General features: G+C 35.8%; 2 protein-coding genes across 6 annotated transcripts in view; one reads left to right on the forward strand and one right to left on the reverse strand.

Annotated features, from left to right (window-relative positions):
- The window catches only part of GALNT5 (polypeptide N-acetylgalactosaminyltransferase 5), a 33370-nt gene extending 32323 nt beyond the window's left edge, over positions 1 to 1047 (forward strand). Inside the window, exon 10 of the mRNA XM_006196180.3 lies at positions 863 to 1047. Within this exon, the coding sequence (XP_006196242.1) occupies positions 863 to 1003 (141 nt within the window). The 3' untranslated portion in view covers positions 1004 to 1047. The remainder of the gene's footprint in view (positions 1 to 862) is intronic.
- A 7990-nt stretch (positions 1048 to 9037) lies between these two features.
- The window catches only part of ERMN (ermin), a 43860-nt gene continuing 35779 nt past the window's right edge, over positions 9038 to 17118 (reverse strand). For 4 of the 5 annotated variants that reach the window (XM_072962090.1, XM_072962087.1, XM_072962088.1 and 1 more), the window contains 3 exons: positions 13569 to 13802; positions 12830 to 12922; positions 9038 to 9985 (listed from right to left, as the gene is read on the reverse strand). In XM_072962090.1, the coding sequence (XP_072818191.1) occupies positions 9471 to 9985; positions 12830 to 12922; positions 13569 to 13590 (630 nt within the window). In that variant the 5' untranslated portion in view covers positions 13591 to 13802 and the 3' untranslated portion in view covers positions 9038 to 9470. Of the gene's footprint in view, positions 9986 to 12829; positions 12923 to 13568; positions 13863 to 17118 lie in introns of those variants that run through there. The other variant, XM_006196181.4, reaches the window with a different exon arrangement.

Genomic DNA, 17118 nt, shown 5'->3' on the forward strand with positions numbered 1-17118 from the left:
AACACTGTAGATAATCCAGAATGATCTTCTTAACATGTCTCTTTTACAAAACCTTGAGCATACTCAGGCATCATATTTCCAATGTCCTACAAGGGTGACAGTATGTTTTGTAACAGCATCTTTATAATAAATTATCATGAAGTCATCTTGTTTGATAAATTTTTAAAGCACGTCAAAACAACATATATATGATTAAGATAATCTTTGTCACAGTCATGGATGATTGAGAGGATTGATAGGTTAAGAAAAATTATAAAATCAAGAGCAAGTTCTTAGTAAACTATCAGCCATTTCTAGGACATTCAATAAACATTAAGCAATAATAGAACTCTCTGAAATATCTTTGATTTTTTTCCTATTTACATCTGGACTTTCTGGACATCCTGGACATCAAACACCTGTACTGTCAGAGATTATGGTAGGGAGCTCATTAAAAAAATACATCCTTTCTAGCATTTTGTATTCCAAATTTGCATTCTAAGGCATGGACTTAAATTATCTAACTCACTTTTTGTGATGGTGTGTGTTTTTTCTTTATCACCATCAGTGAGAGAGCCAGCCATCAAGTATAATAAATTCCATCTGGAATTACTTCCTTTAAGTAATACAGTTATCAGCCATATCATCAGAAAATTCATCTTTTGCTTTCTTAGAAATTTAAAGTTTTGTAGTTTGAAGAGTATGAGAACTGAGTTTGAAACAGAGACAAATTTAATAATGCCTAAATCCCATGTTTGTGTTACTAATTTAGTTCAGGAGAATTCCTAAGAAATCAAAAATAAATTTTTTTGGTTTTCACTTCCTTACATCACAATTGTCACATTTAGTCTGTAGCTCATTCTCAGATCCCCTTTCTCTCCAGGTGAATCACATTGTTTTTGGAAACCATCATCAGTTGCTATGCTTGGAGGGCAATTTTTCTCAGAAGACCCTGAAAGTTACTGCTTGTGACCCAGTGAAGCCATATCAAAAGTGGAAATTTGAAAAATATTATGAAGACTGAAGAACTGATGTATTTATCTATAAACCCACTAGACACTGTGAAAAATGATGGTGAACTTGGTGACTGTATTTCTCCATGGTAGTTCAAAATTTTCAAAATGAGTAACATTTGAAAGAAAGATTTTAAAAAATAACAATATTTGAGATACCAAAAGTTAACTCAGGGAAACAGTCCAACATTGGACTGGAGTCCTTCTTTAGCACTAGGTAGCCTTTTGAATTGCCTGGTTTCCACTCTGTGCTAGAACTCAACCTGCAAGTTTCCCCGTGCCATCTAACAGGTGACCAGAAATGAAGATGGAAGTACTTGCAGAAGCACTCACGATGGCTGAGTTTGATAATAACCAGCTCTTTTGGTCCACAAGTAGGTATAATCAATGAGAACCTGGTCCTTTATTTGCTATTTTTTTCATAAAAAAAAAAAAGAGTATCACTTGAGTTCCTAGGCTAAAAGTCCTCCAAACACACAGCTATCATCTTGGTGAAATCTCTCCTGACTACACGCATGTTTACCTAACAGTCTGAAATAGCCTTGATACACTACTCCTTGATGGTAGGGTTTTGATCTAGATGACTGCGTAATGTTTTTCCCAGTCTGAGTCAGTGGAAAAAATTTTTAAGTGAGGAAGTCAAATGCTTATTCAATTCTAGATATGGATGTTGTTTCCATTTGTTTTGTGCTTTTAAACTGAACTTTAAAAAATGGCCACACTAGTAACTTCTAGACTTACGGGGATATTAAAAAGGAAAGAAAAAATGCAAAGAAATAGAGGCTGGATCACAGCACACCATAGTAACCAAATACTTTTAATTATTGAACGTACTCTAGACCCGCATAAAAGGAGTTGAAATGAATGAAGCAGAAATAGAGCACTGAAAAATACTGAAGTTCTTTTATATGAAAATACTACTTTAGATTCAGCAGCATTTGCAGGCATGAAGTGTGCTAAAAATGGGCTCTAAAAGATCTCAAGGTAGAAATACAGTGAAGCTACATAACGAAAGGGGAAGAGAATGAGTTAACAACATTTAGGAAGAGAGTTAAGAAAAACTGTCCTAGCCTTGGCAAAAAAAGGAAAAGGATCTGGCATCTCTATGGGGAGAGAAAAGAATAAAGACCCAGATGTGGACCTAATGATAACACTGATGAATTCTGGGAAATTTCCAATATTTCTTTAATCGAAATTGAGTCCCTAATCTTAGGTATGCCAATACTTAGGCATACCAGACAGTATCTTAGAAATCCTAATAGCCTTACATTCATTCATTTTGTTAAGAAAATTGATCCCCAGAAGACATATTACCTGTCTAAAAATCTCAGGCCAGTTAGTGAGAGAATCAGGACCGGAATTTGAATCTCTAGAGCCAGGGCCACAAGTCTGAACAAATCAGTTCCACAACATTCTTCAGAAAGAGATACGTAAATCTATTGGTTGGGGTTGGATCTCTGGAGGATAATTATGCTATATGCTTGTTAATGTAGTTTTAAAAATCTGTGTGGTTGAGCTGATGGTAAAACTGGGCATCTTTAGTTCTGACTTCCTATTTAAAATTTAATTTTAACCTCCAATTAATTACACAAAAGCAGAGAAATTGCTAAGAATTGGAAGGGGAAATAGTTTTGCATATTTTCATTATATTTGAGATGTTTTATTTAAATAACTGACATTGCAGATGAGGTAAGAGCATGACTAGAAAATGAGATAATTCTTTTCAAAACAGAGCCATGTAGGAGATAAAACACAAGTCAGTTGCCAGAGGACTAACTGAATTGCTGACCAAACTACGCTGGATGCCTCATGGAGTTCTTCGTGTAGCTGAAAAATGTTAAAAGGTTTTCTGCCAGTCCAAAGAATCTTTTTACTCAAAAATAGTTTCTACCAAAAATGTCAACTCTATCCAGAAAAAAATGAACTTTTGGATATACTTACCTTTGGGTACACCAGCTAAAGAAATTGGAATTTTTTTTTCCTCAAAAGAACCTTCTGTGGTCTGTTCAGTATTCTTTAATCTGGGCTTTACCTTGATATACTTATTATGTGAGGTTATATTTGAATCCATATTGTGAACATAACAAAGAACTGTTTTCATATATCACATATTTATTCTTGGGTAGAATTTTTAAAACAGCTTTTACCATGTCTTTACTCATTTACTCTAAGAAGCAAGGAACTAATCAGTAGTTAGGAATCTTAAGGACCTAACTTTAAGAGGGTTGACTAATTGTGAAATCTACTATTAACATTTTTTAAAGCATTGGCCTCTAATTTTTATTTTCAGAAAACTGTAATAAGTAAATATAAATAATAAATAAAATACTTCTAGGTCTTCTGGTACTTCTAATGATAGACCCTTGGATGGGACACATTAGGGTCCTAATCAGCCCTGAGGTCAACAGGGAGCTCTGTTCCTGGGGACATCAGAGTTCTCCCTGGATTAGCTTTCGATATTGCATTTTCTTAGAAAAATGTCTATGCATGTTGTTACCTTGAACACAAGCATAGTTGATAATATTTTACAGAACTTCTTTGATCAAAAACTAATTTACCAAACCACCTGAGTGCTTCCGAGCCTCCCAGCTTGCACAATCCCTTTCTCCTTTTTGACAGATACTCAGAGCTTTCACCATGTTCTCTTGAAGGATGACACAGCTGTTGTTGGTACAACTGTGTTTTACTACCAGCATCAAATTTTCTCAATTCTGCTTGCTGACATTCAAATAGCTGTCATTCACAAGGGCAAAAACCACCAGCACATGCCATGATCATGATGAATTGTTAGTTTTGCACACTAATTTGGAAATACTCTTAGATTTTAAAACACCTTGTTTCTAGAATCACCTTAGGGATTATAGAGAGGCAAAGATACCAGTTATAGTGTATAGGAATTCAATTTCCCCAGCCAACCTTGAATTCGTGAATGGCTTAGAATGATTTTCAAGGGGCTCTCCTGCAAAAGAATGGGACTGAGGTGCACCAGACAGTACCATCTTTATTCATTGTAATATCTTTAACTTCCACATTCAAACACAGGAAAGAAATTATGTCTCAGATAAAAGCCTCAAGATCCTAGATAAAAAAAAAGGAAGTTACAAGGCGTAAGAGGAAAAGAGATGAGAACTTTTGAGTACCTACTATGTGCTAGGCACTTCTTACGCCACACCTCACTATTGTGCACAACTCAGTGAGGTTGGTCTCTTTTTCCTCATTATGCAGATGAGGAGGATGGCTGAGAGGGATGTCTAAAGTCATGCTACCAGTAAGAGTTAAAACCCAGATTCCATTTTATCAGGCTGAAAAGAAAAGAAAAGAAAAGAAAAGAAAAGAAAAGAAAAGAAAAAAGAAAAACCAAGAGAGAGCCACTTTCACTACATCATGCTGCTATGATTCTTCAATTCTTTTCTTTTCTCTAAGTAGGGCAGTCAACTCAGGTGGGCTTAGTTAAAATCCCTTGGTTATGGACTCAAACCTCTTTGGTCTCTCTCTTGGATGTTTTATAGACAGGAAATAGAAGCTGCATCCCTCTCTGTTAAATAACTGAAGTGTAGGCTTAAAAATAGCTATCTTCACACACTTCACAGTGGTCTATCTACTTGACTTCATGCAAGACATGCTCTTTTCTATTTCCTAGAACAAGTTTGAGAGGGAGAAGTGAACACAGAGAGACTGCTTCTCTGTGAATAAAATTACCAACTCTTTGTCCCTCCAACCATCAAAGCTGATAGATTGCTCAATTCAAACAGCAATGGGAAGTGAAAAATTTTAGTCCTTTAATTTAAAACACAAACCAAGACACGTAACTTTCACTTCACTGTGTACATTGTCACCATAGCGCTTTTACAATAACTTTTCCATAAAGTCACTCAACAGTTGTTATGAGTCAAGATGCCTTGAAATGAGAAAAGGAATGCTAACCAGTTAATGTACACAAACACTTATTTGTGGCAAATAGCCATTCCATGGACAGGTTTGAATAAGCCACATAAAGTATTATCTACTCCTGATGAGGTTTAATGGATGGTATTTCAGGTGCTGGTGGTGTCTGTATCTAAAAGAAAGGAGAAAAAAAATACCATTACACTAAACAGGTTAGGTTTTCAACCTAATGGGTTAACTAATACTTACCACTGCAAATTAGGATCTCTTTGCAAGTTTATGGGAATTTTTGCTTTGCAAAAACATAAAATTCTCATTTTCCAGCAAACAGAGCTTCTTCTAACATGTTGAGTTCCTAATGACAACAGCTGCCATCAAATAAGTAACAAATAATTTCTTTGAAAACAAAGTTTTTCTATTTTGCTATTAATAGATTTTTCTTAGTTAAAGGATATTGGTCATAAATATCTATATAAAGTCTTTATACTAGATATTTAAACTCAAATTTTTGATAGCATAGTCTATTTGACCATTCAAAATGTGTATGTATGCATGTATATACACATATACACATATACAGGTGTGGATGTGTTTCTATATTTTATGCTTTGAATTGGGAGAAAGTAAAATCAAGAGTTTTTACTAATAAAGAAAATTAAGACATTAAGAAATGTTTTCTGATATTTTTAACCCTCTTTTAAGTGCATAGCTTCATCTGCATCTGGCCTTCTGAACGAAATAATCTATATGGAATTTCACTCAGTGTATTTTTCTCCAGACTTGAAAGTAAACAAACTCTAAATTATAAATGATCAGAATGCTTGTTAATTCAGTTTAGGTTTATTCACATGCCTTAATTCTTCTCCTTCAAACAACTGCCCAAATGTTACTAGTTTTATACATATTAGCTATAAGACATAGGCATAAAAACAAGAGAAGGCAAAATTTAAATTAGTGAATTTTGCTATTGATTACCTGAAAACATTTTTTTAAGTTGGAAAACCAGATTAAAACTATGTAGTAGTAAGGAATTTGGAGTAAATCTGAACATTTTTAAGTGCCCAATTTTTCTGCCTCTGACCACTGAATTTATTATAAAAGAATCAAATTTGTAATTTTAAGTTCCTAAGGAAAAATTCAAATTACTTGCCAAATTCATTTCCAAAAGTTTTCCAAGCTGGCAGTTTATTACAAACTTCACTTGATTTTGTACTTTCCCATGTATCTGTATAATTTCCACTGCTCATTATTACCTGTGTCATTGTCTTTATGTTGATTGTATAGCCTACTCACCTTGTGTTCTTCATGAGCTGTTATACACATTTTGGTATTCATATTTATTATATTGTTTAATATTTTAATATTGGCAAATGTTATAACTTCTGACATTATTTTTTATAGCCCTCTTGTTTTTATAGAGCAATGAAAGTTCAGGCTTTAAAAGAAGTAGTGGCTTTCTCATATGGTCAAATGTATTTTTTTTATGATATGCTGGGTGTTTTATTTCTTTCCATAATTCTATACTATTACTTATTTTAAATGTTTTTTCTATCATTTTGAAAAACTTAAATATCCATTCTACATTTGAAAATGTGCCAAAAGTGCAACCCCATGTAAGTATGTAGAATCAATTACTGTAAAAATGTCAGCATAGTTTACTGCAAATGTATTACCTTAATGGCTACAAATACCTATACACATTTTCAAGTTGTTGCAATTAAGATCCATCTGAAACAATGGCTCAATTCCTGTAAAAATAACAGAAATGTTTCATGAACATTACATATCTAGCCACCAGAAATTTTTTGCAATTTCATATATAATCATTTAAGACCTTTTTGAAATAAATAATGCAAATGAATTAAAATAAATTTTCTCTTGATTTCTGAAGCACTATTTATTGATGGTCTTAATAGCTGCTGATATGCAAGGGTCTTTCTAAAATTTAAAAGGCAGCTGAAGAAAATAAAGTTTAGACTCCAAAATCAAGGACACAAATGTTTGAGAGCAAGTCAGTCACAGCAGCTCTTTATTTAAATTGTTAAAAAAAAAAAAAAACAGGTAGATAGAGTCTGATATATTCTATGTCTTCAAAGTTAGCAGTATATTGAAGGTAAGTTTTATATTGACAGAGAAATAGATCTGTTGTTACTTCCTGTTTACTCAGCATCTAAAGAAAATAAAAAGTCATGTAAGAAATATCAGCGTTCTCCTAATAAATCAATTCTCCCTCCTACCAGGTACCAGAGTCCTTCTTCCAGCCCTAAACTTTGAATCATAAAAGCAGGAAACCTTCATGTGTAGTTACCAGTTTGTGTTCCTAACTGGTCCCATATGCTTTCCAAATAAGCTGAATATTTCCCATGCAATCTGAATCAGACTCATGTCTTTTCTAGGTTACAAAGAACCAAACAGCCACCCATCAACATCATGTTTCTTATGATCACTTAACTCTGTGGCCTTATTGCAAGATGGCAGCATCGGGCAATGGGCATGAATGCCACAGAATAGAGCTCTTTTGCAAGTACATTGCCTCATCCGTAAGCATTAAACACTCAATCATTGAACATACCCTGAAATAGTCTTTGGTGACAGAATCTTGTTCACAGTTGGTTAATCATCTGGTAAGAGCACAAAGGTAAAAAGGCCAGGATTACTACGGGTTGGAGCCCCAGAACAGCTAGTTGCTTGCCAGTGTCAAATGGCCACAGACCACCCACCTCTCTCACATTCCACAGGAATTCACCACCTCTGCTGAAATAATTCAAAATACAGGCTCTGTTGATGGTAGATTACCATGGTCATGTTCCATGACAGATAACACAATACTGTGCTTTAGAGTTAAGTAAAAAACTGTAGGTAGAGGTCATCAGTAATCCAAAAAGAAAGTAGGTTGTCCAGGTGGAAAGATTTTGAGGATCTAAATACACAGGTAATTGTCCTAGTGCATCAATCTTCTACATAAGTTTATCAATAAAGACCTGATTTCCCCAGCTTTACTCTGAAAACTTGCATTGTCAAGAATGAAACCTATAGCTTCGATCGAGTAAGTGTGACAGACTTTTACATGGTCAGGTTGCAAAGTATCTGTTTGAAAGAACAAAAGGAAAAAAGAATTCAAAATTGAGCCTCATAAATACTAAATAATAGTAATTGATACTGTGGAAACATATTATATGACAAGAATTAAAGAACTTGCCTTTAGAATGTGTTGGATTTCTTACACGTAAATAAGCAATAATCTAAGAAGGGCTAACCCAGGGTTTTTCACAAAATGAAAAATAAATAAACAAAGGGTTGAATAGTACAATGAAGACTGTATTACATTCAGACAATAAGGAATTGTCTTTTCATTTTCAGGGCCAAAAAATGTCTTTATCTGCGGTGACAGAAAGCTTAGGGTAATATATATAGAAGCATGAAATGAAAAATTATGGAACTATCTAAGAATATAAATATAGATTCTCCCTTTTCATAAATATTCAATACATTATTTGACACATTGGTTTGAGTGAAGCTTCACAAGCACAATTTTAAGCATCTTGATTTGGGCTGAGGTCCAGTAAATTATATATTCCCCAAAACCATCAGAGCTTTCTCACTAAAAATACATGCTCCCACTCTACTTTGAAAATATTCTAAGATAATTATTTCCATTTTCATAGTAACTAGTACAGTTATGACTAGAGTTGTCTCAGGTTTCTAAGGAAAGAAAATTATTCTGAGATACTGTTAATAAGAGAAAGTGTAGTAATAGAGAGGGGTATTTTCTTAAAATCGTGTTAAAGCTGTCATTTTCATGTTTAATGATTTTAACTGTGCTAGACAAGATTTTATTTATATTCACAGAAATAAACTATCTGCTATAACTCTGTAGTCTATTGCCCACCAATCTTTTTAGCCCCTCCCTGTAGCAACTTCACAATGGATTTAATTCATCTTGGGAACATAAAGGCAACATTTAGTAAATAGAATTTTCCTGACTGACAATTGCTCAGTCCTTCTAGTGAGAAAATTCAGTGAATGGTAATACCTAGGAAGGAGGCCTGTACAGAATTTCACTCTGTAGATGCCAAGAAAAACAACTTAAATCTTTTCTGAAGATAATAGGAGAGGCAAAATATTTTGGAAAGTTTATTGCCAGAGTCTATAAAACCATGTTTAAAAGAAAGAGATTTAATACCAGGCTTTCTATCACCCTCAGTGTACAGAAGAAAGACACTAAAAGAAACACATTTCATTTCAAATAGTCCTCTTTCATTTGACAACTACAATTCCTAGCATTACTACTTTGAAAGCCAAACTTTTAAATGCCAGCTTCCCCTGCAGTGCTGGCCATTTAGTGCTTATCACATAGGTCTATATTAGTGAAGTTTTAAAAAGCAAACGTCCAAGAGTGAAGCTTTTTGATTTGAGGTTACCAGACTGGATTTTTGTCTATGGTTATTTTCACATTATTCTACAGTGAAATAGAGATTAAGCTTCCACTTCTTTAAAGGGGATGACTCAAAGAAGGCATACTAAGATGCATCTCAGGAAAATAAAATTAGCTTTTGCTTTAGTGGGTGTGAGAAGCTCTCAGTTCTAGTTAGTTTATAAATGCATCATAGACTCGAATTCATCAATTCTTTGCTTGGTGTTCCCCTTTCTGATTTTCCGATAGGATATTGTGTTGTATCTTGAATAAGCATTTCTGGAGATGTCACTCTTCTTCTCAAAGGTTGGCTGCTCATCTGGTGTGACAGGTTGGGAACTGGGGCTGCTCAGGGGGGAGTCCTCACTTGCATCAACTTCCTCTTTTAATTGAGAACCCACTTCACCTTTTTTCTTAAATTCTATTACTTGAACTTCATCTTCATCATCTTTGCAATTATCATCATCATTAATTTCTTCATCCCAAACCTCTTGCTCTTCATCAGGCTTAGAATATAACACATCAACTTGGCTAGGTTTCCGGAATCCTAACCATTCAATTTCAGTTGCCTGACGAATTTTGGTCTTCAGATCCTCATCTTCTCTCTCTTCTAGAGGTTGTTCAGCAATTCTTCCTTTCTGTCTACTTATTTCTTGGTTACTACTGCTCAAAGGAATCTTCTCCCACTGACGCCCTGTAGCAAAATCAAGTGGTAGTTGATATGTACAGAGATTCCAAAACACTCAGATATTCTCCAAATTATATTTCTGGACAATCATTTTCCAACATGTGATTTATGGGATATTGTTCTGTGGGTTACTAACATGTTTTACACAATAAAACAGGTTACACCATCAAATTAATTTGGAAAACACTGCATTAAACACAGTTAAGTAAGCATCTTCAGAATCTATCCAAGCCTTTTAAATGCTAATGAATATTAGCATCCAAATAAGTCAGCAACCCAGTTTCACTTGACTCTGGAACTTTTTTGTTGCGAATTACTGTCTCTAGTGAGACTGGTATTCCCTGAGACACACTTAAAAATCCTGTCTAGGCTATCATGACTGGATATGTAAATATATGAAAAAGTATTTGGACCTATCTTCTACACACACACACACACTCCCCCCACCTCCACATACTCCTCAAGGAAAATTAGAAAAATATCTCACAGTGACAAAAGGCTTTCTTCCAACAGTAAAAACGACTGCCAATGACTGGTCATGCTCATAGTAGCAAATTCAGTATTTGCCACCACAATTGTCAGAGTTGTCCTAAAGTACCAGCTCAGAGGAGGGGCAGGGAACCACAGATGGTCAAGAGTCATATCTGGGCTAACAGAGGCACCGAGCCCACCAAAGGACACACAATATAGTCTAAGGTCTGATTTCCAAACAGCCAAGATTTAAAAATCATGTTGAGGTCCTATCAACATAGTGCTAGTTTAGCCTATTGTTTTAAGCATGTCCTTAATTAACTCAAATTTTTGGTGCCATATAGGGACTCTTAAAAGGCTTAATTCATTGCAAACTTTACACTTTTCAAACAGGTCATATCAGCATATCCTCAATAATATTTATTGAGCATGCTAAAATGAATTAGTAATAAGACAGCAGAGGCTATTCTCTGGGCTTTCACCCCTAAAGGACTTCTGTGGGAAGCTTCAGGCTGAAGTTGCTTGACTCAGGGTTGTGTTCACTATTCCCTTTCAACACCTTAAGAGTTTTTAAATAAAGTGAGAGGCACCGTTCCTCTTTGCTCTTCTTCATAATTTCCTATTTGCACTGAAAGGTGTTCACAAGTCCATTTCCATCAAAGATTTTTCATTCTCTTTTTATTTTTTCCCCCAACTATTAGAACCAGATTGTAAACTTACACAAAGAGACAGATGTGAAGATGGATTATCACCCCTCACTAGTTGTTCACCACTCCTATCAGGTCACTGGCATCCAGTCAATATTCCTTACATTATAACTAAAAGTACACATTAGAATGTCTGCTATAATCTTAAGCTTTGTGTTGTTTTCTTTTTTTCCCCACAAGAACCAAAGAAACTGATCTTTTTGCTCATATTCATGACTCAGGCATGGAGTTGTCATGCATGAAATAACTTCTTGAATTTAAATTATAGATTTTTTTCTCAATAATTTTAGCATCTTCCTGTTTTTCAGTCTAGGAGTATTCTCTTTGGAGACTTTATAGCTGTTTGCCATTGTGGAAATAAAAGGCACCAAAATGTGTCCTTCTCCCCTATAGGAGAAACGTATGTTCTACCAAACACAAAAGGATTCCTGCAAGGAAAAATTCACCCTGAGACTATCGACTTTAAAAATCCAGACTGCTTTTATTCTTTATTTAATAAAAATAAAAGATCCTAGAAAACTATTGTCTCCTGGTCAGAAATCTGAAAGGGGCTCTAGATGAAAGACTGAGATTCTGCCTCTGAGAGTTTGCTTACTCACTGGAAGCAGAAGGGTTAGGGCAAAGAGGTTACTTAGCCCATTTCACGGGGCTTACATCTCATAAATAACCTGTGAAAGTGTAAGAGCATGACAATGACTGTTGCTTAATACATTCTTTCTTGAGTGACTACCCAGTAGACCACTGTGTGTAGTCAGCAGGCAGTCTGAGAGGTGTCCAGGCAGAGTGAAAAAACTCAGGAAACTGCCAATCACATCCATGTCCTCCTCAACATCTGCTATTTTATGTGATGTTCTAATATTTCAACTGATAATCTCTTCAATGTTTTGTTTAAGTTCCCAACTAAGCTAAATTGCTTAGGTCTACCAAGCTGACTTCAATTTTGAGATAAGATGTTTATGGCTGCTAGAGAGGAAATGAATGATAAATTAATAGATTTTTATCCTGTACTCATTTGGAAACTGTTTGAATGTAGATGTCTCCTTAGAAGAGAAGTCTAAGAGATTTTGTGTCTCTTAGACTCTTGAGTTTCTTTGAAAATAATACAGTCCCTTAAAAATCAATGTTCCTTCTATTCTCTCATTTTCTGAAAGAATAAATTAAAATTAACTTCATCATCTGGAAGATTTTTTTTGACAAGAATTAGGTAACCATTTTGTGCTTACATCAGAGGTTTAGAATTTTCCTATAAATCAAATAAATTTATAAGATTTATTTTAAACTGTATGTCAATGGCAAACTTTTAGGATAAACCCATTTTTGAAGCATTCACATTTTGCAAGGTGCCTAACATAGATTTGAAGATACTAAATCAAAAAGAAATGTTAATGTAGTGAACTAACTTATTAAAACGCAGGTATCATATCGTCTAGTCGAAACATGCCAATCAGTTACACGGATCCATGCCATCTCAGTCTTGAAGGGTCTGTAATGCTTTTAAGGTGGAATCCACAGATAAGTCCAGACTCCTTTATCTGCCTATAGCAGCTTTGAGTTTTTGAAGGCGTTGCCTGGATTGCTTTTTCAATACCACACTCATGCAACATCCCATGCAAAAACTGTTTTCCATGTCTAGTCAAACAGTTTCTGTGTACAAAATGGAAGTTCCTCTTACCTCCTCTGAATGTCATTTCATCAACAATTGTTTCTTGGAGAGAAAGATCTGTGATAGCCTTATGAACTATATAGAGATTCTCTTCTGGTTTTTCTGGGGAAAAAAATCCACAAGATTAATATTTTAACATTTAATTAGTTTATTATAAATAAATTCCCAATTTAGACTCTAACTAGGTAGATGTCTTTGATTTTTTAATTGTGATGATTAAAAATAACTATTTCACTCTTTGAACTCATCTCTTCATTGGTTACTTTTATTTATAATGATAACCTCCCATTTTTTAATGTCTACATGAAGTATATTACCATGAATTCAGAAATTTTCTGCTATATTTAGAAGAAAAAGTTGAATTTCTGAATTCCCTTTAATCAAACAGTAATGTTCATATAATAATAAATGACAGTAGTTAACATTTAACCAATACAGTAATTTCTGCAACAATTCTACAGATGTTGGTACTATTATTCTGCCTTCCTCTAGTGGGAAAACTAAGGCTTCAGGAGACTGAGAAAGTTCCCTAGAGTCACAGAGCTATCAAATAAATAAGCCTGGATTTTACCCACGGCAGAAGTTTAGTCCTTATGCTATGCAGGCCTGTAGAATAAGGCATCACATTAGGGCATGGATGAGGGCGGGAGGGTATGCAGCTTATTCCTGTCATAACAGTTTATCCCAAGACTCCTGAGTGAGTTTACAAATCAAATCAAGCAAATTAGAGAGAAGGAAAATGCTTTACCTTTTAGAATCTTCTCATCCATAGATGAGTTGAGCAGTATGGTCCCTTGTAATTTTTCACTTTTCTCCCGATTTCCTCCTGTGGGTATATCTTCAAGACTAGGTTCCACCCTGCTGTATGATGGGGCACCATCCACATCAGCGGCTTCCTCAGTGATTTTAGTGATTTTTTGTTGACCATTTTCAGGTGGTGTATCTCCATTATACTCAACCGGACTGAATGTCACTGGAACATCTGTCATGATGTACAGTTTAGTCTCACTTGGAGAGAGCTTTGGGGAAGACCCTTAATAAGTTCTCTTGCCTTTAAATCCTACAGTTCCAACTCTTACTCTAAGAGTACAGATTATTTACTTTAGTACATAATAACTAGCTTCTTTTCCTAAAGGTGTCCAGATGGAGCTTAGAACAAAAGTAATAGAATTTGTCAGATTTGCCACCAACTCATGTGCAAGAATCCAGCCAATCACCACCTTCTTTGCTGTTTAGCAGTCCCACTTGCACAATTAATGGCAGCCTTTTGATTTACATAAACAAACAATCTGAGGCAATCAGGCTTTTGTGCTGCCATGTAGAGGGGGACTTTCAGCTTGTCAGTCCCCCTCTGGGAACAGAGATTTTTGTCCCCTTTCATAATGGCCCTTTGTCATTTTCCTTGTAACAGGAGCCACAATTGTTCCACAGCTTTAATCCAGAGAGAATGACCACCTTGAGGCATATTAGTTCTGTGTAACCAGCTTAACATTTCCAAACAGATTTTGTTCAAGTAAAACCTCAGCTATTTTGTAAAGGACAATGGCATCGTTTCTTATTTATTAAAGAATAAAAACAGCTTACCAAAAACCTGTAAACAAGACAACTTTATTGTGAGTGGTTCTGGCAGCAGATTCCATGGTATGTTTTCAGGAGCCCAGAGAAGCAAAGCTAAGAACAAACAAAAATTTTGCCATCTTACTAATACCAAAAATTTTACATTTCAGAGTAATTCATTTGGCCTATACCTTCTTATTCTCTAGTTTATTTAAACATCTATTGAAGCCCACCCCATCTTGTACAATTCTAACGTAATTGCTTCCCTTCCCTTCCCCCAGCCAGAATTGCTCTCAACATTACCTATTGATGTTGCAAGATGCTGGTAAAATAATACAGCACCAACCCTGCCTGTCCTTGAGGGAAAGAGATGATTATGTAAAACATCTGCCGCCTACCAATCCTTCCTTCTTAAAGTAAGACATTCATTCTTTTTCTTTTTTGAATCTCATCTAGTACAAAATGATTCTGCAGCCTTTGTCCATGCTGCTCTCTTGGCTTGGAATGCCCTTCTCTTCTTCAAGGCCAAACTCCTGGCCTAACCAGCTCCTCTGAGTTCTCAGCTGTTAGGCTGAAATGCCATTTCCTTAAAGACACTTTCCCTGACCCACAGGATTAGGATGGGTCTCCTCTTACACATGATCTTTGTCCTTCAGAGTGCTCTTCACAGTTGTGATTAAATAAGTAATTGCACAATTATCTGTGTAATGTCTCTTTCACTAACTAGGATCGAAGCTTCATCTGGGCAGGGACCATGATTAACTTGCATGTGTCCCCAGCATACAGTATCTGTCCTGAAATAAGTAGGTACTCAATAAAGAAAAAAAAACAACTTTTGAACAAATGAATAAAAGTTACTCTCCAAAGAACACATTTCAGATCTTTTCTAAAGGGAAGATTAGAAATCAGAGAGTAATTGCAAATTTATCACCTTTAAAACTGTGTCTACGGCTGAGCCCATTAGGGTCTACATCAGAGATGACAAATACAAGGCACTCTGGTCTCATCCTCTTTTCCCAGGGACTTGGAGGCCATCTCTACAATCCTAGAATCCTTTCCCTTGTCATTATTGGCTTTTCTCTACTGAACACACTGATTTTTTGTTTGTTTCTGTATGGGAGGAAAATTAATTTTCCTTCTGTTCTTCTAAGTTCTTGTCTAACATCCTTGTAATAAAAGACAGATTAACAAGAGAAAATTGAACAGAAGTTTGTTAACGTGTTTTTAAAAGACATACTGAGACATAGTAAAGATTTTAAAAGGTTTTCTGAGCAAAAATCTATCTGACTCTGGCAATGCTGAACGAGAAATGGTTAAGAGCACTCCATGGGAAAGGACATCAGGGAGAGACTTTTATAGAGAAAAGGCAGGAACAAAGTAAAGAAATTATTGATTGACTACAGCTTAAAACCTAGTTGTCTGTTTGTGATTGGTTGTCCTTAGCTGTTAGTCTAATGGCCTCCTTGTTGAATTAATTTAGCAAAGTATGCCTCATATATACATAGGAGACATCCAGGGGAACCAAGTAGCTACCTTAAATACCATCTCCACCTAAAGACAAAAAAGAGAAAGGTGTGTGCTGGGGGAGGAATGGGGAGGCTAGTTAGAGTTTTCCAGGAAAAGGCACAGTAAACAAGGGTAAGATTTGTTATGCTAATTTAAATGGAAGCCTTCTCCACTGACAAGATTCTATTATGATTTAAAGTCACCCTTCTCTTCCTGAAGAGAAGTACTAGCTAAACTAGCTAGAGAAGTAGCTAAAGGCATCCTTTTCTTCCTGAAGCACAGAGAGGGAAGCACCCTTACATAGGGAGATCTCCTTTATAAATGCCAATTTCCCTTGCAAAACATAACTTTCTGTTTCCTGTGCTTCTCTAGTGCTTGTTAGTTCTCAAAAATAATCAGCTCAAAATAATCCTTATGCCCAAAAGACATATTTTGGTGTGGCATATTATGCTACTCTTCATTTGTTTGTTTTTAATTTTTTTTTTTTACAAACTCTTATATAGCATTTATATATGCCAGGCACTGTTTAAATGCTTCACAGATGGTAACACATTTGATCTTCAAAATAGCCCTGAAAGGTAGGTGCCATTATAAGCCTCATTTTACAGAATAGAAAAATGAAGCACAGAGATTAAGAAACTTGCTCAAGGTCACACAGCTAGTAAACCTACTATTGAGAGTTTTTACAGCTTAGATGAAGCCAAGAGCCATCACTGGTCTGGGTGCTGATGTTTCCTTGGTCCAGAGAACCCACTGGGCTCCAGCCTGATGAATTAACCATGTAGGCATCATTAGTAGTTATAGCCAGGAAGGAGCAACAGAGGGCCTGAGGTGGCGTCCCAGTCTTCCCAAAACAGACACCCCAGCTGCTGAGAACATGGTTGGGAGGGTCAGGGAGTTTCCTTCCACCAGGAATAACAGGGCTATTCACTTAATTCAAAGACCGGAGTCTGGGGTCAGGGCCAGGTTGGTCCACTGCCACCAGCAGAGTTAGAATAGCCTAGGATCTAGGGCAAACAGAAAATACTGGAGGAATGTAGATGTGAGAAATGCAGAGACTAAGACCAAAGCCAGGAACACATGGGGACAAACTAGATTGTGAGATCCTTAAGGGAAAGAAGTAGTACTAATTCAACTGAATGGCCAGCAATAAACAGAGAAATATAGGAGCACTCACATTAGCTTTAAAGGCCTGTCTCCAACCACTGTCAATTCCTTCAACTGCCAAGCACTTC

Source organism: Vicugna pacos, chromosome 5, assembly GCF_048564905.1.
Source record: "Vicugna pacos chromosome 5, VicPac4, whole genome shotgun sequence".
In the NCBI taxonomy this organism is placed as follows: Eukaryota; Metazoa; Chordata; class Mammalia; order Artiodactyla; family Camelidae; genus Vicugna; species Vicugna pacos.